General features: G+C 41.7%; 1 protein-coding gene and 1 long non-coding RNA gene across 3 annotated transcripts; one reads left to right on the top strand and one right to left on the bottom strand.

The window, feature by feature from the left end:
* Positions 1 to 576: 576 nt before the first annotated feature.
* On the top strand, positions 577 to 25788 carry LOC106613095 (galectin-9B). The gene is made up of 8 exons (XM_014215012.3): positions 577 to 897; positions 19793 to 19881; positions 20755 to 20962; positions 21564 to 21683; positions 21769 to 22086; positions 23774 to 23862; positions 24171 to 24327; positions 24574 to 25788. Exons 1-8 carry the CDS (start codon positions 862 to 864, stop codon positions 24718 to 24720), a joined length of 1164 nt encoding a protein of 387 aa, XP_014070487.1. The 5' UTR covers positions 577 to 861; the 3' UTR covers positions 24721 to 25788.
* Positions 2399 to 3512, bottom strand: LOC106613096 (uncharacterized). 2 transcript variants are annotated; one of them, XR_006771201.2, is made up of 4 exons: positions 3194 to 3512; positions 2984 to 3102; positions 2823 to 2890; positions 2399 to 2664 (listed from the first exon to the last, which is right to left on the bottom strand). It is a non-coding gene; the product is annotated as an uncharacterized LOC106613096 (long non-coding RNA). The 2 variants fall into 2 exon arrangements; XR_001330440.3 differs by having other exon boundaries at positions 2984 to 3508.

Here is a 25788-nt window from a genome sequence, read left to right as displayed (position 1 = left end):
ATAACAGCATTTTCGGCAGTTAAATGCAACAACAAAACATTATTTATAAAAAGCAATCTATGAATATGGGTTTTGATCACTATCATTTGTTTGCAAACATGATAGCTGTATTTTTGGCTTTTGGTTTACCCAGCTTGTTGGCCATTAGCCAATCAGCGTTTCTCAACTAGTTCAAAGCATTTGAATGCATCCGACTAGTATTTATGACTGCACAACTGGTAAATTCCACCTCCCAATTGGTTACAAAAGCAGCATAAAAACAAACACCATTGTTCTGTACCCCTGCCTTCCTCAGTAGGCTAAAGAACAGTTGTAACCTACAGTTAGTTTTCTCGGTTTGAGGTGGCAATAGGGCAATTAATGAGGATATGGAATAAGAAATTATTTGAAATTAAAAAGGTTCCATTTGGGTTCTATTTTCCATGGTGACGTTAGCATGCATGTGTATGTGCATGGAGACAAACTGACCTTTACACACAGCAAACTTTGTCCAACTTTGGCTCATCTTCCCGACAACATCACATGACTGTGAGTGATTGCTGGTTAATGATTAAAAAAGCATAAGAATATATCGGCGCACATCGTCTCTTGACTAGTCTATGTGTAGGCCTACCAAGTAAGGTAAATCCGATAACGCGCAACTGCAGCATATATACATGTATTCGACAGATGTATTCCTTAGATTAAAACCCCTAAATATAACGAGACATTGTAAACTAGGCCACATTGTTACTTACTTCCTCCTCCGCCCCCTTCAACGCATGAAAAAACTAAACATCTCTGAAATTCTATCATCACCGAGAGGAGAGCTTTGAGCAACTTAGAAGAAAGACGCTTCAACTGACAGTGAGATTTGGAGAAATGGCATTTTATAACCAAGAACCTTTTCATAATCCGGTATGTTTATTATAAGCATTTATGTGATTTGTTGTGTATTTAAAATGTAGATGTGCTTAATGTTTAACTTTGAGAGTTGGGCGTGTGGATACGGTCACATCTGGTAATCATAATGGGCTCCCTCCGCTCAGTAATATACATTATTCAGCCAGTTTTAGTCTGACTTGTTCCGTTAACAGATGTAATGCTAAAATAAATAGATGCATAACTAGACATTCATAGTATCAATTCATGCTATTGTGCAAATGTAATATTTATGTTATTAGGCGACAGTGAATGTCTCGCGTATACCGTTATGTAGACTTACGCCTATTTATTTGTATTTATTATGGATCCCCATTAGCGGCTGCCAAAGCAGCAGCTACTCTTCCTGGGGTTCAGCAAAATTTAAGGCAGTTTATACAATTTAAAACGTTCACAACACACTGTGAACGATATTCGCCTGTAGTCTTCCACTAGCAGCAGCTAGGGACCGTCAACATAGTGACTAATCAACATTTTAGAATTTCAATAGCTATTTAACCATTATTCCTAAAACTTTCAAAACGGGTTCTAGCTAACCCGATGTCATACACACATTGCACACATTTATTTTTTGTCAATTTACATCTCGCACTATTTTAAATTATTTATTTACATTTTTGAATTTCAATAGCTCCTTGGTCATGTGACCTAATGACTTCAAACAAGGTTCAGAATGTCCACTGACTACCCTTCTATATTGCACACCCTTTAGTTTGTCCATTTTCATCTCTCAAGATTTTACATGAATTTTTAAAAATGTCACATTTCAAAAGCTCCTTGGTCATGTGACCTAGGGACTTCAAACAAGGTTCAGAATGTCCTACACATTGTACACCCTTTAGTTTGTCCATTTTCATCTCACACGTTTTTACATGAATTTTTGTAAATGTAAAATTTCAATAGCTCCTGACTTCAAACATGGTGCAGAATGTACCCTTCTATATTGCACACTCGTTTATGTACTGTAAAATCACACGGTGTAACATACATTTTTCATAGTTTTAAATTTCAATAGCTCCTTGGTCATGTCAATTACACACAGTGTAAGTGGATATACAGTGTAAGTGGATATACACCCATATTGCATAACCTCTAGTTATGTCTCTTCTATATTGTTGTACATTAATGTTAGTTTGACAATTAGGAGGTTCAGTCCAGTGTTGTGTTTACCCTTTTCTTTAATATTTATCTATAATAATTGGTAGTTCTAAGTACTTATTTGACCTGTTTTTTATTTTTTCACAGTATTTAACAGCACTACACAATAGGAGAGGGACAGATAATATCTCCTTTTGTCGTTAATATCAACCATAAAGGGCAAAGTACGAGAGTCATGCTATAAATTGTCCAAAGCAGGGATGGAGAGTGAGCTAGTGAGGTAGGCTGCAGTGAGTTTGCTGGTCAATACATATACTGAACATGTAACCACAGTAATGGTGGCCAGTAAATCAATGAATAAAAATTTAACATTGACAAATTAAACAGAAATTGTAGACCTTTAATCTTTTCCAACATGTCAACGGACACTTAACTTCAATTAAGTATGAAACATTTCACAGTGTTAACTTTCTCTTTATCCCTGGTTGATGTACATTTCAGAGCCTCTTCAGTGTGGATGGGGTATAGCATACATTTTCAACAACAAAGACTGCACTTCCAGTTTGTGTTCTTTACTCTGTTGAACTCTGTCTTCATTCCTAGGCACAGCACATGGAACCACCGTTGGCATGCAAAACATTCAATCTAAAACAAAACAAAGCGTAACACGTTATAAATAATATCAAATATCAATGTAGTATGACGAATTATGAATTAGCCATCCATTCTGTTATATCATAAATTGTCTTACATGCCGTCACTGTTGTCAAAAGATTATAAACATGTTAAATAAAGTTACTAACCCAGTCAGGGCCACATCCAGGTTCTTTATCAGTGGCACAAATGAAGCAGTTGTTGGCTTTGTTGAACTCTGAAATCATAGGCATGATCTGAACATATGACACATCTACATGAAAATAAAGAATTTACATTTATTTACATTTAATTAAATGTCATTACATACCAGACATTTTTAGTATATCCTCAGCCATTTCTTTTCGCAGTTGCTCCGTGTGTTTTTGAAGGTTCCATATCAATTTGGGAGGGGATGTTGGGGAAGTTCTGTGCAACTTCCTTGGCCATCTACACCAAAAATAAAAATAGAGTTTTTGACCTAAATGTCACATAACACCTAACAGCTAACCATTCATTATTGAAAATACAACTATCAAACCTGCATTACTGTAACGGCTTGTCTGTTGTGTGGCGGAAAGAAGCGCAGGAAGCAGCGAACACTGTGTGGTAATTTTAATAAACCACAAGCACAAAATAAAAGGTTTCCCAACAACAGGGAAAATACACTCGACAAGCACACTCGAACAAACCGCAGTCGACACACAGAAAGACAATCCCGCACAATAGGGAGCGGGCCAGCTGAACTAAATAGCCCTCTTAATGACTAACTCAGGGCAGGTGAGAAAACATAAAAAAAGGGAAAAACAAAAAGGGAATCGGTGGTAGCTAATAGGCCGGTGACGACGACCGCCGAGCGCCACCCGAGCAGGAGGGGGCGCCACCGTCGGTAGGAATCGTGACAATTACAAAGACCCCACAGCTGAAGGTGTCCTGCTGCATGGTGTGAGTTATTTCCCTTCCTTTCCACTTTATGTCCACCCAGTCGTCTTTTCTATGGCAGGATCTTCTCATTTTGAAGTATTCTCTTTTTTTATGTAAACATAATGGAATTCTGATTAGTTATAGGCAAATACACAAGCCAAATGTGTATGCTGTTTTCCTTATCACTATAATCTAGTAGTAATTTAGTAGTAGAGGTAATTTCCTTTATGCCCCATTCTACACACAGCCTAAATTATAGGCACTGAACCATTTATAGGACAATAATATAAGTAGCATATAGGATCCAACCGTATCACAGAGTGAATAAATGTAGAGCGTTTGTAGACTTTAAGAAAAAATATTAAGTGACAGTTTCATCAGTACGTGCTTAAAGAAAGTCACATCACAAAGATCACAGATGACAGTGCCCACCAACTCTATGACAATAGAGAATGAATTGTAAGCACCAAAGTGTGTTTGTCAAAATATCTGAAAATGTCAGTTGTTGAACATAATACTTCTATTTGCAATAGTGTAACAGTATAGCTTCCGTCCCTCTCCTCGCCTCAACCTGGGCTTGAACCAGGGACCCTCTGCGCACATCAACAACTGACACCCCACGAAGCATCGTTACCCATCGCACCACAAAAGCCGTGGCCCTTGCAGCGCAAGGGGAACAACTACTTAAGGTCGCAGAGCGAGTGACGTCACCGATTGAAACGCTATTAGCGTGCACCACCGCTAACTAGCTAGCCATTTCACATCGGTTACACTCACCCCCCTTTTGACCTCCTCCTTTTTCCGCAGCAACCACTGATCCGGGTCAACAGCATCAATGTAACAGTATAGCTTCCGTCCCTCTCCTCGCCCCAACCTGGGCTCGAACCAGGGACCCTCTGCGCACATCAACAACTGACACCCCACGAAGCATCGTTACCCATCGCGCCACAAAAGCCGCAGCCCTTGCAGCGCAAGGGGAACAACTACTTAAGGTCGCTGAGCGAGTGACGTCACCGATTGAAACGCTATTAGTGCGCACCACCGCTAACTAGCTAGCCATTTCACATCGGTTACAATAGCAATTTATGATATATGCAGTTGAGGAATATTCCATGTACCAACACTACATGTAGAACGGACACAAGACATTCCCACATACAGTATTTTTTTATTTCTTATATTTTTTATTTCACCTTTATTCAACCAGGTAAGCCAGTTGAGAACAAGTTCTCATTTACAACTGCGACCTGGCCAAGATAAAGAAAAGCAGTGTGACAAACAACAACACTGAATTACACATGGAATAAACAAACGTACAGTCAATAACACAATAGAAAGTCTATATACAGTGTGTGCAAATGAAGTAAGATTAGGGAGCTAAGGCAATAAATAGGCCGTAGTGGCGAAATAATTACAATTCCGCAAATAAACACTGGAGTGATAGATGTGCAGAAGATGAATGTGCAAGTAGAGACACTGGGGTGCAAAGAAGCAAAACTTTAAAAAAAAAAATAATAATAATATGGGGATGAGGTTGTTGGATGGGCTATTTACAGATGTGCTATGTACAGGTGCAATGATCTGTAAGCTGCTCTGATAGCTGATGCTTAAAAATAGTGAGGGAGATATTAGTCTCCAGCTTCAGTGATTTTTGCAATTCGTTCCAGTCATTGGCAGCAGAGAACTGGAAAGAAAGGTGGCCAAAGGGGGAATTGGCTTTGGGGGTGACCAGTGAAATATACCTGCTGGAGCGCATGCTATGGGTGGGTGCTGCTATGGTGACCAGTGAGCTGAGATAAGGCGGGGCTTTACCTAGCAAGGACTTATAGATGACCTGGAGCCAGTGGGTTTGGCGACGGACATGAAGCGAGGGGCAGCCAACAAGAGCATACAGGTCGCAGTGGTGGGTAGTATATGGGGCTTTGGTGACGAAACTAATGGCACCGTGATAGACTGCATCCAATTTGCTGAGTAGAGTGTTGGAGGCTATTTTGTAAATGACATCGCCTAAGTCAGGGATAGGTAGGATAGTCCGTTTTACGAGGGTATGTTTGGCAGCATGAGTGAAGGATGATTTGTTGCGAAATAGGAAGCCAATTCTAGATTTAATTTTGGATTGGAGATGCTTAATATGAGTCTGGAAGGAGAGTTTACAGTCTAGACAGACACCTAGGTATTTGTAGTTGTCCATGTATTCTAAGTCAGAACCATCCAGAGTAGTGATGCTGTTGCGGGCAGCGATCGGTTGAAGAGCATGCATTTAGTTTTACTAGCATTTAAGAGCAGTTGGAAGCCACGGATGGAGAGTTGTATGGTTAGTTAACACAATGTCCAAAGGAGGGCCAGAAGTATAGAGAATGGTGTCGTCTGCATAGAAGTGGATCAGAGAATCACAAGCCGCAAGAGCGACATCATTGATGTATACAGAGAAAAGAGTTGACCCGAGAATTGAACCCTGTGGCACCCCATAGAGACTGCCAGAGGTCAACAGGCCATCTGATTTGACACACTGAACTCTATCTGAGAAGTAGTTGGTGAACCAGGCGAGGCATTCATTTGAGAAACCAAGGCTGTTGAGTCTGCTGATAAGTTCCTAACTTCCCTGAAAAGTTGCATATCGCGGGGGCTATTCGATGCTAATGCAGTATGCCACAGGATGTTTTTGTGCTGGTCAAGGGCAGTCAGGTCTGGAGTGAACCAAGGGCTATATCTGTTCCTGGTTCTACATTTTTTGAATGGGGCATGCTTATTTAATGTACTCCAGTAAAAAAGGGATGGTTTAGATTAAAAACTATTGCCATTTGTCCCCGTTCATAGAGGCATGAGAGACTAGTCAGTGGTAGAATTGAGTTTGCACTTTATTGGCCCAAACACCCACAGACCCACAAGGTTGAGGTTACTCATGGACAGTAATTAGTCTTTTTTTTTTTTTTTTGCATTGATGCATTGTGTCTTCTAACTGTCCAAGAATAGGATCCAAAGTGTTAGGAAATATTTGTTCCCATAAATACAAAGGAGGATGTCTCTCCTCATACCTCTGGCACTATAGTCAGACTGCCAGACTGTGCACCACAGAGCCAATCAGGAGAGAATACATACAGGTCAACGGTGCCAATTGAAAGTCAAGGGGTGTGTCTGTGCCTTTTGGATTACCGTAATTTCCGGACTATAAGCCGCAACTTTTTTCCCACGCTTTGAACGTCGCGGCTTAAACAATGACGCGACTAATATATAGATTTTCCCCGCTTTCAATAAAAAATAAAAAAAAACACATTCTGTGACGTGCTCAGTTTTTTGGCGGCATGAAGCTTTCATTAGACCAATGAAATTGCCGAACGGGTTAAGGTCAAACATTTTTTCTGTTTACTGTTTAGATTAAATTGAGCGCTCTCAAACTTCCCATCATTCTGATTACGGGAGTCATTTTGTCACCCTGATTCCTGGGTGTACAACAAAGTATTTGCAGCCACTCGACATCAGTGTAAGTCTTGCATTTAAGGTGGCGCTCCGTGTTCAGCGGGAGGCTTGAATGACAAGTGGGGAGAAATCCTTCACTAAAACGGGCCGCATGCAAAGAGCAACTTATGGTCAAGTCTGCCAGTGGGTCCAGACAGCGTGGAGCATTGTCAAAAAATCCACTATCATCAACGGGTTTCGAAAGGCTGGACTGCTGCATGTTGAAGAGGGCTCAGCGGGCTACTGTTTACTGCTAATTTTGTATTTTTTGTTACAAGCCGTGTTTCGTTAAAGCCTATTTATTTTTGTTACAAGCCGTGTTTCATTAAAGCCTATTTATTTTTGTTACAAGCCGTGCTTCGTTAAAGCCTGTGTAAAGTTCATTTGTTTCAATGTACCGGTAGGCACCTGCGGCTTATAGACATTTGCGGCTTATTTATGTTCAAAATAATACTTTTTTTAAAATTCAGTGGGTGCGGCTTATATTCAGGTGCGCTTAATAGTCCGGAAATTACAGTACTCTCTCTTTACAGAGAACCCTTGTGGTTCAAGTCAAGAGCTACCCTTCCCCTTTCAGTCTGCTCTGTGCATGTCTGAAAGTGACAGAGCCAGCAGCCAAGAGAGTATTTCACAGTATGTCATAGAAAAGTATTAGACTTATGAATGTAGGTAAAATGCTAATATGTATTAGATCCAGTACAATAGAATAACTAAGACCTGAATTTGAATGTAGCGTGTTCCGATTCCTCTTCTCTTTCTGTCCAGCAGGGTCAACCAAAAACACTTGGCCTGATGGTTCATGCAGATATTGGGGAAGCAATATAGAAATGTATTGATCCCTTAAATGATTTTACTACTAAATTACCCATATCACAACCCTCATACCTCTTCACAAAAATGTACCTAAATCAATTTTGGAAAAAGGATTTTACTCACAAAAGACTTAGGAATTTATTTTTCCAGTTAGAAATAGTAGGCCATGCATCAAATAACTACTTTCATCAGAAAAACAAACCCTCAAATGCACTATTGCATTTTGTAAGTTGTCTGCAGGTGGCTTGTTGTGAATGCACTCAAATATCAAGCCATTATCAGGTTATGGAAACTGCGTGTTAATACTCAACTTAGAAGGATTTGTCTTAATGTACAGTAAATGAAAGTGATGCTATGAAAAGGATTCTTTCACCTTATGAAGCTCACTGTGACTGACAAATCACTGCCTATTACTGTGATTAAAAAGAGCATATGAAACATTGTTTTTCATGTGGCCTACCTGTGCGCCTTCCTTTAAGCACATCGAACACCTCTCCTGTCCTTGATCCATACCACATACAGCCATTTGCTGATCTTTTCAGTGTCCATGTGAAAGATAGTTATTGCGAGGCTGGAACATTTGTTAACTTCAACAACTAAAAAATTAACACCCATGTGAAATGAAGGCCTGCAAAGCTTACATATTTAAGTCTAATAGCATGAGATGAAAGTAGACAAACATCAGAGTGTGCGATATGAAGGTATAGTCAGTGGACATTCTGAACCTTGTTTGAGATCACTAGGTCACATGACCAAGGAGCTATTGAAATTTTACATTTTGAAAAATTAATGTAAAAACGTGTGAGATGAAAATGGACAAACTAAAGGGTGTGCAATATAGAAGGGTAGTCAGTGGACATTCTGAACCTTGTTTGAAGTCATTAGGTCACATGACCAAGGAGCTATTGAAATTCGAATGTAAAAAAAAAAGTTTACTTTGTTTACGCTCCCTAACTAATTCAACTAGGAATACAAAATGCTTCTCATATTTACACATGCTTATTAGCTTTGGAAAGTGAATTAATGTCCAAATCGTGAAAATAAGACCTGTGCAATGTTGTGCGCAGTTTTTCCAATATAATGACAGTTATTTGGAGTCTGTGGCTCAAGTGGTTTAAAAGCTATTGAGGTTTGAAAGAGCGAATATCCGTTGAATATCCAACTTGAAACTGTCTTTACCTCGGTTGTGCCCTCAGGCCCCTACTCCACCGCTACCACATATCTACAGTACTAAATCCATGTGTGTGTGTGTGTGTGTGTGGGTGGGTGTGTGTGTGTGTGTGTGTGTGTGTGTGTGTGTGTGTGTGTGTGTGTGTGTGTGTGTGTGTGTGTGTGTGTGTGTGTGTGTGTGTGTATGTATGTGTCTGTGCCAATGTTTGTGAAGCTTCATAGTCCCCGCTGTTCCATAAGGTGTTTTTTTATTATCTGTTTTTTAAATCTAATTTTACTGCTTGCGTCAGTTACTTGATGTGGAATAGAGTTCCATGTAGTCATGGCACTATGTAGTACTGTGTGCCTCCCATAGTCTGTTCTGGACTTGTGGCATGTCTTGTGGGGTATGCATGGGTGTCCGAGCTGTGTGCCAGTAGTTTAGACAGACAGCTCGGTGCATTCAACATGTCAATACCTCTCATAAATAAATATAGTGATGAAGTCAATCTCTCCTCCACTTTCAGCCACGCATATTATTAATATTAGCTCTCTGTGTACATCCAAGGGCCAGCTGTGCTGCCCTGTTCTGAGCCAATTACAATTTTCCTAAGTCCTTTTTTGTGGCACCTGACCACACGACTGAACAGTAGTCAAGGTGCAACAAAACTAGGGCCTGTTGGACCTGCCTTGTTGATAGTGTTGTTAAGAAGGTAGAGCAGCGCTTTATTATAGACAGATTTCTCCCCATCTTAGCTACTACATTTACATTTAAGTCATTTAGCAGACGCTCTTATCCAGCGCAACTTACAAATTGGTGCATTCACCTTATGATATCCAGTGGAACAACCACTTTACAATAGTGCATCTAAATCTTTTAGGGGGGGGGGGGGGTTAGATGGATTACTTTATCCTATCCTAGGTATTCCTTAAAGAGGTGGGGTTTCAGGTGTCTCCGGAAGGTGGTGATATGGTTTGACCATTGCAGTTTACAATCTAGTGTTACTCCAAGCAGTTTAGTCATCTCAACTTGCTCATTTTCCACATCATTTATTACAAGATTTAGTAATAGACATTATAATAACATTATAGCAGGGGATGTAAAGCCATAAAACATACATTTTTCCAGCAGCAAACTATGATCAATAATGTCAAACGCTGCACTGAAGTCTAACAAGACAGCCCCCACAATAATTTGATCATCAATTTCTCTCAGCCAATCATCACTCATTTGTGTCAGTGCTGTGCTTGTTGAGTGTCTTTCCCTATAAGCATGCTGAAATTCTGTTGTCAATTTGTATACTGTGAAATAGCATTGTATCTGGTCAAACACAATTTTTTCCAGAAGTTTACTAAGGGTTGGTAACAGGCTGATTGGTCGACTATTTGAGCCAGTAAAGGGGGCTCTACTATTCTTGCGTAGCGGAATGACTTTAGCTTCCCTCCAGGCCTGAGGGCACATGCTCTCTAGTAGACTTAAATTGAAGATGTGGCAAATACGAGTGGCAGTATCATCTGCTATTATCCTCAGTAATTTTCCATCTAGATTGTCAGACCTTGGTGGCTTGTCATTGTTGATAGACAACAATACTTTTTTCACCTCTTCCACACTGACTTTACGGAGTTCAAAAGTACAATTCTTGTCTCTCATAATTTGGTCCGATATACTTGGATGTGTAGTGTCAGCATTTGTTGCTGGGATGTCATCCCTAAGTTTTCTTATCTTGCCAATGAAAAAGTCATTAAAGTAGTTTGCAATATCAGTGGGCTTTGTGATGAATGAGCAATCTGATTCAATAAATGAAGGAGCCGAGTTGGATTTTTTGCCCAAAATTTTATTTAAGGTGCCCCAAAGCTTTTTACTATCATTCATTATATAACTTATCTTTGTTTCATAGTGTAGTTTATTTTTATTTAGTTTAGTCATATGATTTCTTCATTTGCAGTACACTTGCCAATCAGTTGGGCTGCCAGACTTAATTGCCATACCTTTTGCCTCATCCCTCTCAACCATACAATTTTTCAGTTCCTCATAAATACATGGGGATTTAACAGTTTTTACAGTCATTTTCTTAAAGGGTGCGTGCTTATTAGTAACTGGAATACGTAGTTTCATAAATGTGTGAAGTGCAGCATCTGGTTGCTCCTCATTACACACCACAGACCAGCAAATATTCTTTACATCATCAACATAATACTTCTTGTATGACCTCTTATACACTATATTAGGCCCAGCCTTTGGAACGTAGGGTTTTCCTAGATATGGCTATTATATTGTGATCACTACATCCTATGGATTTGGATACTGCTTTAAAGCAAATTTCTGCAGCGTTAGTAAAAATGGGATCAATGCATGTTGATGATTTAATTCCTGTGCTGTTTGGAACTACCTTGGTAGGTTGACTGACAACCTGATCCAGTTTTGCAGACACTGGTAACAGTTTGAAGTTTTTTCCTGAGTGGGCAGCTTGATGATACCCAGTCAATATTTAAATCACCCCCCCCAAAAAATACTAATAATTATCACACAGGTAGTAATAAGGGATGTAGTAAAGAGGAAAGAGTCAATGGCCTCTAGCCTACATACAGTATTGATACCCCATAAGTTTTTCCAAATTTTGTTACGTTACAGCCTTATCCTAAAATGTATTAAATTGTTGTTGTTTTTTTCCCAGCAATCTACACACAATACCCAATAATGACGAAGCAAAAACAGGTTCAGACATTTTTGCAAAGAATTTACATAAGTATTTAGACCCTTTACTCAGTACTTTGTTGAAGCACCTTTGGCAGCGATAACAGCCTCGAGTTTCTCCCATTCTTCTTTGCAAATCCTCTCAAGCTCTGTCAGGTTGGATGGGGAGCGTCGCTGCACAGCTATTTTCAGGTCTCTCCAGAGATGTTAGATCGAGTTGAAGTCTGGTTTTGGCTGGGCCACTCAAGGACATTCAGAGACTTGTCTCGAAGCCACTCCTGCATTGTCTTGGCTCTATGCTTAGGGTTATTGTCCCGTTAGAAGGTGAACCTTCACCTCAGTCTGAGGTCCTGAGTGCTCTGGAGCAGGTTTTCATCGATGATCTCTCTGTACTTTGCTCCGTTCATCTTTCCTTCGATCTTGACTAGTCTCCCAGTCCCTGCCACTGAAAAAGATCCCCACAGCATGATGCTGCCACCACCATTCTTCACCGAAGGGATGGTGCCAGGTTTCCTCCAGACATGACGCTTGGCATTCAGGCCAAAGAGTTCAATCTTGGCTTCATCAGACCAGAGAATCTTGTTTCTCATGGTCTGAGAGTCCTTTTTAGGTGCCTTTTGGCAAACTCCAAATAGGCTGAGATGTGCCTTTTTACTGAGGAGTGGCTTCCGTCTGGCCACTCTATCATAAAGGCCTGATTTGTGGTGCTGCAGAGATGGATGTCCTTCTGGTAGGTTCTCCCATCTCCACAGAGGTACTGTCAAGCTCTGTCAGAGTGACCATCGGGTTTTTGGTTACCTCCCTGACCAAGGCCCTTCTCCCTCGATTGCTCAGTTTGGCTGGGTGGCCAGCTCTAGGAAGAGTCTTGGTGGTTCCAAACTTCTTCCATTTTAAGAATGATGGCCACTGTGTTCTTGGGGACCTTCAATGCTGCAGAAATGTTTTGGGACCCTTCCCCAGATCTGCGCCTCGGCACAATCCTGTCTCTGAGCTCTACGGACAATTCCTTCGACCTCATGGCTTGGCTTTTGCTCTGACATGCACTGTCAACTGTCGGAACTTATATAAACAGTTGTGTGCTTTTCCAAATCATGTTCAATCAATTGAATTTGCTACAGGAGGACTTGTAGAAACACATCTCAATGGAAATCAAATCAAATCAAATTGATTTATATAGCCCTTCGTACATCAGCTGATATCTCAAAGTGCTGTACAGAAACCCAGCCTAAAACCCCAAACAGCAAGCAATGCATGTGAAAGAAGCACGGTGGCTAGGAAAAACTCCCTAGGAAAAGCTCCCTAGAAAGGCCAAAAACCTAGGAAAAAACCTAGAGAGGAACCAGGCTATGAGGGGTGGCCAGTCCTCTTCTGGCTGTGCAGGGTGGATATTATAACAGAACATGGTCAAGATGTTAAAATGTTCATAAATGACCAGCATGGTAAAATAATAATAATCATAGTAGTTGTCGAGGGTGCAACAAGCACGTCCGGTGAACAGGTCAGGGTTCCATAGCCGCAGGCAGAACAGTTGAAACTGGAGCAGCAGCACGGCCAGGTGGACTGGGGACAGCAAGGAGTCATCATACCAGGTAGTCCTGAGGCATGGTCCTAGGGCTCAGGTCCTCCGAGAGAAAGAGAGAAAGAGAGAATTAGAGAGAGCATATTTAAATTCACACAGGACACCGGATAAGACAAGAGAAATACTCCAGATGTAACAGACTGACCCTAGCCCCCCGACACATAAACTACTGCAGCATAAATACTGGAGGCTGAGACAGGAGGGATCAGAAGACACTGTGGCCCCATCCGATGATACCCCCGGACAGGGCCAAACAGGCAGGATATAACCCCACCCACTTTGCCAAAGCACAGCCCCCACACCACTAGAGGGATGTCTCCAACCACCAACTTACCGTCCTAAGACAAGGCCAAGTATAGCCCACAACGATCTCCGCCATGGCACAACCCAAGGGGGGGCGCCAACCCAGACAGGAAGACCACGTCAGTGACTCAACCCACTCAAGTGACGCACCCCTCCCATGGACGGCATGGAAGAACACCAGTAAGCCAGTGACTCAGCCCCTGTAAAAGGGTTAGAGGCAGAGAATCCCAGTGGAAAGAGGGGAACCGGCAAGGCAGAGACAGCAAGGGCGGTTCGTTGCTCCAGCCTTTCCGTTCACCTTCACACTCCTGGGCCAGACTATACTTAATCATAGGACCTACTGAAGAGATAAGTCTTCAGTAAAGACTTAAAGGTTGAGACTGAGTCTGCGTCTCTCACATGGGTAGGCAGACCGTTCCATAAAAATGGAGCTCAATAGGAGAAAGCCTTACCTCCAGCCGTTTGCTTAGAAATTCTAGGGACAATTAGGAGGCCTGCGTCTTGTGACCGTAGCGTACGTGTAGGTATGTACGGCAGGACCAAATCGGAAAGATAGGTAGGAGCAAGCCCATGTAATGCTTTGTAGGTTAGCAGTAAAACCTTGAAATCAGCCCTTGCCTTAACAGGAAGCCAGTGTAGGGAGGCTAGCACTGGAGTAATATGATCAAATTTTTTGGTTCTAGTCAGGATTCTAGCAGCCGTATTTAGCACTAACTGAAGTTTGTTTAGTGCTTTATCCGGGTAGCCGGAAAGTAGAGCATTGCAGTAGTCCAGCCTAGAAGTAACAAAAGCATGGATTAATTTTTCTGCGTCATTTTTGGACAGAAAGTTTCTGATTTTTGCAATGTTACGTAGATGGAAAAAAGCTGTCCTTGAAACAGTCTTGATATGTTCTTCAAAAGAGAGATCAGGGTCCAGAGTAACGCTGAGGTCCTTCACAGTTTTATTTGAGACGACTGTACAACCATCCAGATTAATTGTCAGATTCAACAGAAGATCTCTTTGTTTCTTGGGACCTAGAACATGCATCTCTGTTTTGTCCGAGTTTAAAAGTAGAAAGTTTGCAGCCATCCACTTCTTTATGTCTGAAACACAGGCTTCTAGCGAGGGCAATTTTGGGGCTTCACCATGTTTCATTGAAATGTACAGCTGTGTGTCGTCCGCATAGCAGTGAAATTTAACATTATGTTTTCGAATGACATCCCCAAGAGGTAAAATATATAGTGAAAACAATAGTGGTCCTAAAACGGAACCTTGAGGAACACCGAAATTTACAATTGATTTGTCAGAGGACAAACCATTCACAGAGACAAACTGATATCTTTCCGACAGATAAGATCTAAACCAGGCCAGAACTTGTCCATGTAGACCAATTTGGGTTTCCAATCTCTCCAAAAGAATGTGGTGATCGATGGTATCAAAAGCGGCACTAAGATCTAGGAGCACGAGGACAGATGCAGAGCCTCGGTCTGACGTCATTAACCTCTATGGGCTATGTGGGACGCAAGCGTCCCACCCCTGGTACACCCTATCAACAACAGGTGAAATATCAAGAGCGCCAAATTTGAAAACAATGAAATGTCATAATTCAAATTTCTCAAACATACAACTATCTTACACCCTTTGAAAGATAAACATCTCCTTAATCTAACCACGTTGTCCGATTTCAAAAAGGCTTTACGGCGAAAGCATAAAGTTAGATTATTTACATTTTTTTACATTTACATTTAAGTCATTTAGCAGACGCTCTTATCCAGAGCGACTTACAAATTGGTGCATTCACCTTATGATATCCAGTGGAACAACCACTTTACAATAGTGCATCTAAATCTTTTAAGGGGGGGGGGGGGGGGTTAGAAGGATTACTTTATCCTATCCTAGGTATTCCTTAAAGAGGTGGGGTTTCAGGTGTCTCCGGAAGGTGGTGATTGACTCCGCTGTCCTGGCGTCGTGAGGGAGCTTGTTCTACCATTGGGGTGCCAGAGCAGCGAACAGTTTTGACTGGGCTGAGCGGGAACTGTGCTTCCTCAGAGGTAGGGGGGCCAGCAGGCCAGAGGTGGATGAACGCAGTGCCCTTGTTTGGGTGTAGGGCCTGATCAGAGCCTGAAGGTATGGAGGTGCCGTTCCCTTCACAGCTCCGTAGGCAATCACCATGGTCTTGTAGCGGATGCGAGCTTCAACTGGAAGCCAGTGGAGAGAGCGGAGGAGCGGTGTGACGTGAGAGAACTTGGGAAGGTTGAACACCAGACGGGCTGCGGCGTTCTGGATGAGTTGTAGGGGTTTAATGGCACAGGCAGGGAGCCCAGCCAACAGCGAGTTGCAGTAATCCAGACGGGAGATGACAAGTGCCTGGATTAGGACCTGCGCCGCTTCCTGTGTGAGGCAGGGTCGTACTCTGCGAATGTTGTAGAGCATGAACCTACAGGATCGGGTCACCGCCTTGATGTTAGTGGAGAACGACAGGGTGTTGTCCAGGATCACGCCAAGGTTCTTAGCACTCTGGGAGGAGGACACAAGGGAGTTGTCAACCGTGATGGCGAGATCATGGAACGGGCAGTCCTTCCCCGGGAGGAAGAGCAGCTCCGTCTTGCCGAGGTTCAGCTTGAGCTGGTGATCCGTCATCCACACTGATATGTCTGACAGACATGCAGAGATGCGATTCGCCGCCTGGTTATCAGAAGGGGGAAAGGAGAAGATTAATTGTGTGTCGTCTGCATAGCAGTGATAGGAGAGACCATGTGAGGATATGACAGAGCCAAGTGACTTGGTGTATAGCGAGAATAGGAGAGGGCCTAGAACAGAGCCCTGGGGGACACCAGTGGTGAGAGCGCATGGTGCGGAGACAGATTCTCGCCACGCCACCTGGTAGGAGCGACCTGTCAGGTAGGACGCAATCCAAGCGTGGGCCGCGCCGGAGATGCCCAACTTGGAGAGGGTGGAGAGGAGGATCTGATGGTTCACAGTATCAAAGGCAGCAGATAGGTCTAGAAGGATGAGAGCAGAGGAGAGAGAGTTAGCTTTAGCAGTGCGGAGAGCCTCCGTGACACAGAGAAGAGCAGTCTCAGTTGAATGCCCAGTCTTGAAACCTGACTGATTAGGATCAAGAAGGTCATTCTGAGAGAGATAGCAGGAGAGCTGGCCAAGGACGGCACGTTCAAGAGTTTTGGAGAGAAAAGAAAGAAGGGATACTGGTCTGTAGTTGTTGACATTATGTTAGGAGAGTACATTGACAATAGCTGTGTGTAATGTTTTGTCAATTCAAAGACAGGCGTCACCAAAAGCAGAAAACCAGCTAAAATTATGCACTAACCTTTGACAATCTCCATCAGATGACACTCCTAGGACATTATGTTAGACAATACATGCATTTTTTGTTCTATCAAGTTCATATTTATATCCAAAAACAGTGTTTTACTATGGCGTTGATGTTGAGGAAATCGTTTCCCTCCAATAACCGCCAGTCAATCAGTACGACAAATTAAATAATTACTACTCGAAAACATTGGTAAAATATTATATTGTCATTCAAAGAATTATAGATTTACATCTCTTGAACGCAACCGGATTGCCAGATTTAAAAATAACCTTACTGGGAAATCACACTTTGCAATAATCTGAGCACTGCGCCCAGAAAAATACGCTTTGCGATACAGACTAACCGCCATGTTGGAGAGATCTAAAATCGAAAATACTATGTAAATAATCCATTACCTTTGATTCGCTTCATCAGATGTCACTTCCAGGAATCCCAGGTCCATAACAAATGTAGTTTTGTTCGAAAAAGCTCACAATTTATGTCCAAAAAGCTCCGCGTTGTTAGCACATGATCTATGCCCGCCGGACTTCTCGTCATGAACGAGGGGAAAAAAAATATTTACGTTCGTTCAAACATGTCAAACGTTGTATAGCATAAATCATTAGTGCCTTTTTTAACCAGAACATGAATAATATTCAAGGCGGACGATTGCATTCTCTTTTAAAACGCATTGGAACGAGAGTACCCAACATGAACTCGCGCGCCAGAGTCTAACCGGCCACCACCGTTCCAAGGCTCTTGTTCGGTCAGATCTCACAGTATAAGACTCAAAACACTTTGTAAAGACTGGTGACATCTAGTGGAAGCCATAGGAAGTGCTCAACAATTAATAAGCCCCTGTGTGTTTCAATGGCATAGGCTTAAAGGTAATTCAACACATCAGGTATCCACTTCCTGTCAGAATTTGTCTCAGGGTTTTGACTGCCATATGAGTTCTGTTATACTTACAGACACCATTCAAACAGTTTTAGAAAATTCAGAGTGTTTTCTATCCAAACATGAACAATAATATGCATATTCTAGCTTCTGAGTTGGTGTAGGAGGCAGTTAAAAATGGGCCCATATTTTTTTCAAAATTCTCAATAATGCCCCCTAGCCCCAACAGGTTTTAAAAGGTCATTTACCACCTTCACAGGTGCAGTCTCAGTGCTATGATGGGGTCTAAAACCAGACTGAAGTGTTTCGTATACATTGTTTGTCTTCAGGAAGGCAGTGAGTTGCTGTGCAACAGCTTTTTCAAAAAATTTTGAGAGGAATGGAAGATTCGATATAGGCCGATAGTTTTTTATAATTTCTGGATCAAGATTCGGCTTTTTCAAGAGAGGCTTTATTACTGCCACTTTTAGTGAGCTTGGTACACATCCGGTGGATAGAGAGCCGTCTTTCAGTAGTTTAGTTGGAATAGGGTCCAGTATGCAGCTTGAGGGTTTGGAGGCCATGATTATTTTCATCATTGTGTCAAGAGATATAGTACTAAAACACTTTAGTATCTCCCTTGATCCTAGGTCCTGGCAGAGTTGTGTAGACTCAGGACAATGGAGCTTTGGAGGAATACCCAGATTTAAAGAGGAGTCTGTAATTTGCTTTCTAATGATCATGATCTTTTCCTCAAAGAAGTTCATAAATGTATTACTGCTGAAGTGAAAGCCATCCTCCATTTGCGAAGGATGCTTTTTAGTTAGCTTTGCGACAGTATCAAAAAGAAATTTCGGATTGTTCTTATTTCCTCAATTAAGTTGGAAAAATAGGATGATCGAGCAGCAGTGAGGGCTCTTCGATACTGCACGGTACTGTCTTTCCAAGCTAGTCGGAAGACTTCCAGTTTGGTGTGGCGCCATTTCCGTTCCAATTATCTGGAAGCTTGCTTCAGAGCTCGTGTATTTTCTGTATACCAGGGAGCTAGTTTCTTATGACAGATGTTTTTAGTTTTTAGGGGTGCAACTGCATCTAGGGTATTGCGCAAGGTTAAATTGAGTTCCTCGGTTAGGTGGTTAACTGATTTTTGTCCTCTGACGTCCTTGGGTAGGCAGAGGGAGTCTGGAAGGGCATCAAGGAATCTTTGGGTTGTCTGAGAATTTATAGCACGACTTTTAATGCTCCTTGGTTGGGGTCTGAGCAGATTATTTGTTGCGATTGCAAACGTAATACAATGGTGGTCCGATAGTCCAGGATTATGAGGAAAAACATTAAGATCCACAACATTTATTCCATGGGACAAAACTAGGTCCAGAGTATGACTGTGGCAGTGAGTAGGTCCAGAGACATGTTGGACAAAACCCACTGAGTCGATGATGGTTCCGAAAGCCTTTTGGAGTGGGTCTGTGGACTATTCCATGTGAATGTTAAAGTCACCAAAAATTAGAATATTATCTGCTATGACTACAAGATCCGATAGGAATTCAGGGAACTCAGTGAGGAACACTGCATATGGCCCAGGAGGCCTGTAAACAGTAGCTATAAAAAGTGAGTGAGTAGGCTGCATAGATTTCATGACTAGAAGCTCAAAAGACGAAAACGTCATTGTTCTTTTTTTTGTAAATTGAAATTTGCTATCGTAAATGTTAGCAACACCTCCGCCTTTGCGAAGGTGTTGGATGCACCTGAGCTTAATTTCGCGTCTCATAGCAAAGGGTCTGAACACTTATGTAAATAAGGTATTTCTGTTGTGTATTTTTAATACATTTGCAAGCATTTCTAAAAACCTGTTTTCACTTATTCATTATGGGGTGATGTGTGTAGAGTGACGAGGAAAACATTTAATTTAATCAATTTTAGAATAAGGCTGTAACGTAACAAAATGTGGAAAAAGGGAAGGGGCCTGGATGCACTGTAATAGCTCTTTTAATTGATCTATACTTATTCTATTCAGTTTATCATCAATGATTCTGTTTAATATCTGTCGCAGAGACTCCCTTTCACCGGCACTATCCAAGGTGGGCTGCAGGAGGGGAAGACGATCACTATTACTGGGAGACTTCACCATGGGGCAGACAGGTGGGTCACCACTCACCAATATAAACTTTGTTAACACATTTCCTCATTATTTGTCTTCCAGAGATTCAGGGGTTGCGTTCTAGTCCAGATTATGCATACTACAGATTTTCTGTGCAGATTTAAAACTTGTTTGGAGAACTGTTTAAAACGATCAGAACCTTTTTTCAATTTTCACCTAAAATGACATACCCAAATCTAACTGCCTGTAGCTCAGGACCTGAAGCAAGGATATGCATATTCTTGATACCATTTGAAAGGAAACACTTTGAAGATTGTGGAAATGTGCAATTAATGTAGGAGAATATAACACATTAGATATGGTAAAAGATAATACAAAGACAAAAAACATGCATTTTCTCTTTTTTTGTTCCATCATCTTTGAAATGCAAGAGAAAGGCCAATAAATAACTTAGGAGTCTAGGCGCAATTTTAGATTATGGCCACTAGATGGTAGCAGTGTATGTGCAAAGTTTTAGACTGATCCAATGAACCATTGTATTGTTGTTCAAAATGATGTACCAAGTCTGCCCAAATGTGCTTAATTGGTCAATTGATACATTTTCAAGTACATAACTGTGCACTCACCTCAAACAATAGCATGGGATTTTTTTCACTGTAATAGCTACTGTAAATTGGACAGTGCAGTTAGATGAACAAGAATTTAAGCTTTCTGCCCATATAAGACATGTCTATGTCCTGGGAAATATTCTTGTTACTTACAACGTCATGCTAATCACATTAGCACACGTTAGCTCAACCGTCCCGCAGGGGGACACCGATCCCGTAGAGGTTAACATCTCCGGATCCACATGCTCTCCCTCGCTCTCACCCTCTCTCTCTCTCTCGCCCTCTCGGTCTCTCTCTCTCGCTCAGGTTCCATGTGAATTTGCAGTGTGGTTCTAGGGCAGGGGCGGACATTGCCCTTCACTTCAACCCACGATATGACAGTCACCCTGGATATGTGGTGGCCAACACCTTGCAGCAGTCCAGATGGGGGACAGAAGAGCGGAAGCAGCATTCCCCCTTTCAGCATGGCTCTGGCTTCAGCCTCGTGATCACCGTCCAGAGGGACGGCTTCCAGGTCACCCAAACCCGCCCATACTATAGTATATGGAGTATAGAGATGTAGGATCTTAATTTAAGCCAAAATAATCCTGCAGCAACAAGAAATGTGAATTATTATTAGGATTATAATTAATTGGGTTGATCATTTTTTTGTGAGGACAAATCAAGTCTGACATTTTTAAAGGGAAATGACAAACTTTAGAATTCTTTTTAAACCTTGAATACACTAAAGGTTTGCTTTTCCTCCTGTGTAGGAACATTTTCAGCAACAAAAGAGTGATCAGATTAAGATCCTACATCTGTACATTCCGACTACACAATAACCTTTTCCGTCTGTTTGTGTGAATGATTGTAAAAGATTATGCTTACAGAGCTCCCCCTTGATTTTAATGAAGTCAGTGACTCATGATCTAACATGGTGCTTCACTCTCGTTTTCTTGAAATTGTATGTTATTCTATCTTTATTCTCTTTTTATCTATTTTACAGTGTGACTCAATTTATGCTAGTCTGTTAAGGAGTTCAAATGGATTTCAATTCATGGGTTAACTTGGAATACTCACTGTCCTCAGGTCCATAATGACTCTGCTCATGGTCGTTCTCTGTTCTCTGCCTTCAGTTGAATGCGAATGGGAAACATTTCATGACCTTTAAGCACCGTATTCCGTTTGACGCAGTGGACACCATCTCAGTCGAGGGAAAAGTGGAGGTGACCTCCATCGCCTTCCAGAACCCTGCAGTGAGTAGTACCTAACACATTAATTAGATGTACAGAGAATTTGAAGGTAGTTCAACTGATTTTAAAGGGATTTCATCTCTTTTAGCCCACCTTTCCTGCACAGCCAGGATTCCCTTCTTATCCGGGATTTCCGGCACAACCGGGATTTCCGGCGCAACCGGGATTTCCGGCGCAACCGGGATTTCCGGCGCAACCGGGATTTCCAGCGCAACCGGGATTTTCGGCGCAACCGGGATTTCCGGCGCAACCGGGATTTCCGGCGCAACCAGGATTCCCGGCGCAACCAGGATTCCCGGCGCAACCAGGATTCCCTTCTCACCCAGGATTCCCTTCTCACCCAGGATTTCCCGCTCAACCGGGATTTCCCGCGCAACCGGGATTTCCCACGCAACCAGGATGTCCAGTAAGTTAACTTCTTACATCTAGGGGTTCCGCTAGCGGAACGCCTCGTCAATATCCACTGGATGAACTTGGCGCGAAATACAAAAGCCCAAAAAATGCAATAATTTCAATTTTTCAAACATATGACTATTTTACACCATTACACAAGACTCTCGTTAATATAACCACATTGTCCGATTTCAAAAAGGCTTTACAGCGAAAGCAAAACATTAGATTATGTTAGGAGAGTACATAGCCAAAAACAATCACACAGCCATTTTCCAAGCAAGCATATATGTCACAAAAACCCAAAACACAGCTAAATGAAGCACTAACCTTTGATGATCTTCATCAGATGACACTCCTAGGACATTATGTTATACAATACATGCATGTTTTGTTCAATCAAGTTCATATTTATATCCAAAAACAGCTTTTTACATTAGCATGTGATGTTCAGAACTAGCATACCCACCGCAAACTTCCGGTGAATTTACTAAATTACTCATCATAAACGTTGACAAAATACATAACTATTATTTTAAGAATTATAGATACAGAACTCCTTTATGCAATCGCTATGTCAGATTTTAAAATACCTTTTCGGCGAAAGCACATTTTGCAATATTCTGAGTACATAGCTCAGCCATCACGGCTAGCTATTTTGACACCCGCCAACTTCGGGGCACACTAAACTTAGAATTAGTATTAGAAAAATGGTATTACCTTTGCTGATCTTCGTCAGAATGCACTCCCAGGACTGCTACTTCCACAAGAAATGTTGTTTTTGTTCCAAATAATCCATAGTTATGTCCAAATACCTCCGTTTTGTTTGTGCGTTCAGGTCACTATCCAAAGGGTGACGTGCGAGCGCATTTCGAGACAAAAATCCGCTTTATGAAGGCTTTAGAGAGCCAATGGAAGCCTTAGAAAGTGCTATGTAACAGCACAGATACTGTAGTTGCGAAAGGGAATAGAAAGAAGAACTACATTTCTCAGACAGGCCACTTCCTGCTTGGAATCTTCTCAGGTTTTTGCCTGCCATATGAGTTCTGTTATACTCACAGACACCATTCAAACAGTTTTTAGAAACTTCAGAGTGTTTTCTATCCAAATCTACTAATAATATGCATATTCTCATTTCTGGGCAAGAGTAGTAACCAGTTTAAATCGGGTACGTTTTTTTCATCCGGCCGTGAAAATACTGCCCCCTATCCCAGACAGGTTAATCTGAATCAATAATGATAATTTATTGGCCAAACACTTCTTGGTTATCGGATTCATAATTTTGGGGGGGCAGATCTGTAATTTGTATTCCTTTCATTGTCTTTCAGTCTCTATATGTTGGTTTTATGTTCAGTACTACTGATATTGCCTGTGATGAGGAATTTTAAGATCACTAAAGTTCATATTTAGTTTAGAGTGATCTACTTCCTCATTCAGTACAGTGACTGTATCGTTATGTGAGTATAACCCCTGTCATTGTCTTTAGGCAGATTTCTACAGTAAATATACAGTAACCTGTTTACAGGAAAGTGTAGTACATTAATCAACATGCTGTCAAGATCCCTCTCTCCAGTTGCTCCTCACAGGCTCCTCCTCCATATGTCCAGCCACCATTCTTTGTAAATGACCTTCTACTTACTGTATCACATCAATGTCTGTTGGTCATAATGAGTGATTTATTCAAATCTTACATTTTCATCCAGGCTGTTCCATACAAGAACATGATCAATGGTGGACTCCACCCTGGACGCACCATCAACATCCAGGGAGTGGTTAACCCCAATGCCAATAGGTCTGATCCTGTCTTATTGTCTTTACTGTAAAGGGGAACCACAGTGAGACATTCACTTCCCCTGGAGTTATAGGCACAATTATACTATGATTTTATATCTTTTAATGTTGTTCCCCTTAGAAAAAAAAGTATACAAGAACTTTAGCAATTCTAGTTCACCTCATTTGCATGGTATTGAAAGTGTGTCAATGACCCCTTGGCTTAGAAAGAGGTAGGCTTACAAAACATCCTGGAGGGTGCAACTATAGCAGTTCTCCTGTCATGGTTTCTCACCAACACTGATCTTAACCTTTTCTCCTTGTCTATAGGTTTAATGTTAACCTACTCTGCAACTCTGAGATTGTGCTGCACTACAACCCCCGATTTGACGAGACCCTAGTGGTACGCAACAGCAAGCTGAAGGACCAGTGGGGAAAGGAGGAGCGCTCTGGTGGAATGCCCTTCCACAGGGGCCAAGCCTTCACGGTAACTACCCACCATGAACACGAAGCTGCTTGTATACGTTCTTCGTTTCAAGGATGAATAATTATTTTTTGTTTCAGCACCAAGCATGCCACTCAAGCCCTTTCCTGATACAGAGTTCCTTGATGGTTTAGTCACTCAGACTCTGGCATGATGCTCATTAGAGAGATGATCACTTTAAAGATTCCGGACTGTTTCTCTCTCTATATCAGAGACTGAGTAGTAATAAGGCTAGTTTTGTATTTTCAGCTGTCTATTTCCTGTGAGGCTCAGTGCTACAAGATAGTGGTCAACGGGAATCAGACGAGCACCTACAAACACCGCCACACCCTCCTCCAGCAGGTCAACGTCCTGGAGGTGGATGGAGACCTCAGTTTGACCTCCGTGATGGTTTAGGGCTGTGGGTCACAACTCTGACTCAGCCACTTGTTTAATTTTGACCCAAACCACCACATATTTTTTCGATCTGTTCTTGCCGCAGTAAAAATTACATTCACTTTGTTTCCTTACTGCTAGCAGTGCCTGTTAGACAACCCCATTTGCACATGTATTATTAGTGAGTGCCGTGCCATCGACTTCAAGGATGAGAAATGTGTTCCTGTTTGTTATAAATCGAGGTAGAAAGCCATTAGAAATCACATTATGTGATAGAATGACGTTATCTCTCATGAGAAGTACCCTGAGGACAATGCCTAGTAATTCCATATGTAGCCTAGTTCATCACCAGTGGTCTCTAGACTCTTTTTTATAACATTAAGTTACAGTATTAAGTGTGACAATATGTTGCGTGAGACTGGCTATGCCAAAACCCTCATTCACAAAGTCAACTGCAGTATGTGTTTAGACAGCAGTGATTTGCTGACATGGCTACGCTAGTTGTCATAGTAACAATGGGTGTGTGCACCGTGGTGTAGGCTGATTGGTGGTGCTCGTGCTTCCTATCACTCAGAAGTTAAGGTGACAACAATGCCTGCCATGGACTTTTCCCAGTTGCTTTGAATGTTCAAAATCATAGTGTTAGAACATTTTTAAAGCCTCAGAGGATAAGATTATCCAGCTTTCAAAACAAGTCCTTTTTGGCTAGCTACATCAGTCAAGCTAACTAGGTAGCTGTTTTGCTTTCTACCACATTCACTAATTTGTTTGTAAAAAATTAACAACTAGTTCCACATGTTCTTGTCAAACTGTCAACAGCGTAGCTAGACAGCAACAATCTATGCCAAATAACAGTCTAAAAACCACTTGAGGGCAAATAAATCAGATTTGATTGTTCAGACACAGGTCGCATGGCCAGGAATCAGATTGTATGTGGCTTGAAATATCTGATTCCATGTGCTTTTTGGCTGTTCACACTGCAGGAAAAAGAACCTGATTCGAATCGAATATGCAAAAAGAAAGGATTTGAGTCACTTCAAACTGCCTATATGAACAAGGCTTAAATAAAAATAAAACATGTTTTAAGAA

Source organism: Salmo salar, chromosome 09 (genome assembly GCF_965601325.2).
Source record: "Salmo salar chromosome 09, fSalSal1, whole genome shotgun sequence".
NCBI classification, from domain to species: Eukaryota; Metazoa; Chordata; class Actinopteri; order Salmoniformes; family Salmonidae; genus Salmo; species Salmo salar.
The sequence above is the reverse complement of the archived record's forward strand: the minus strand, read 5'-3'. Positions and strand labels throughout refer to the sequence as shown.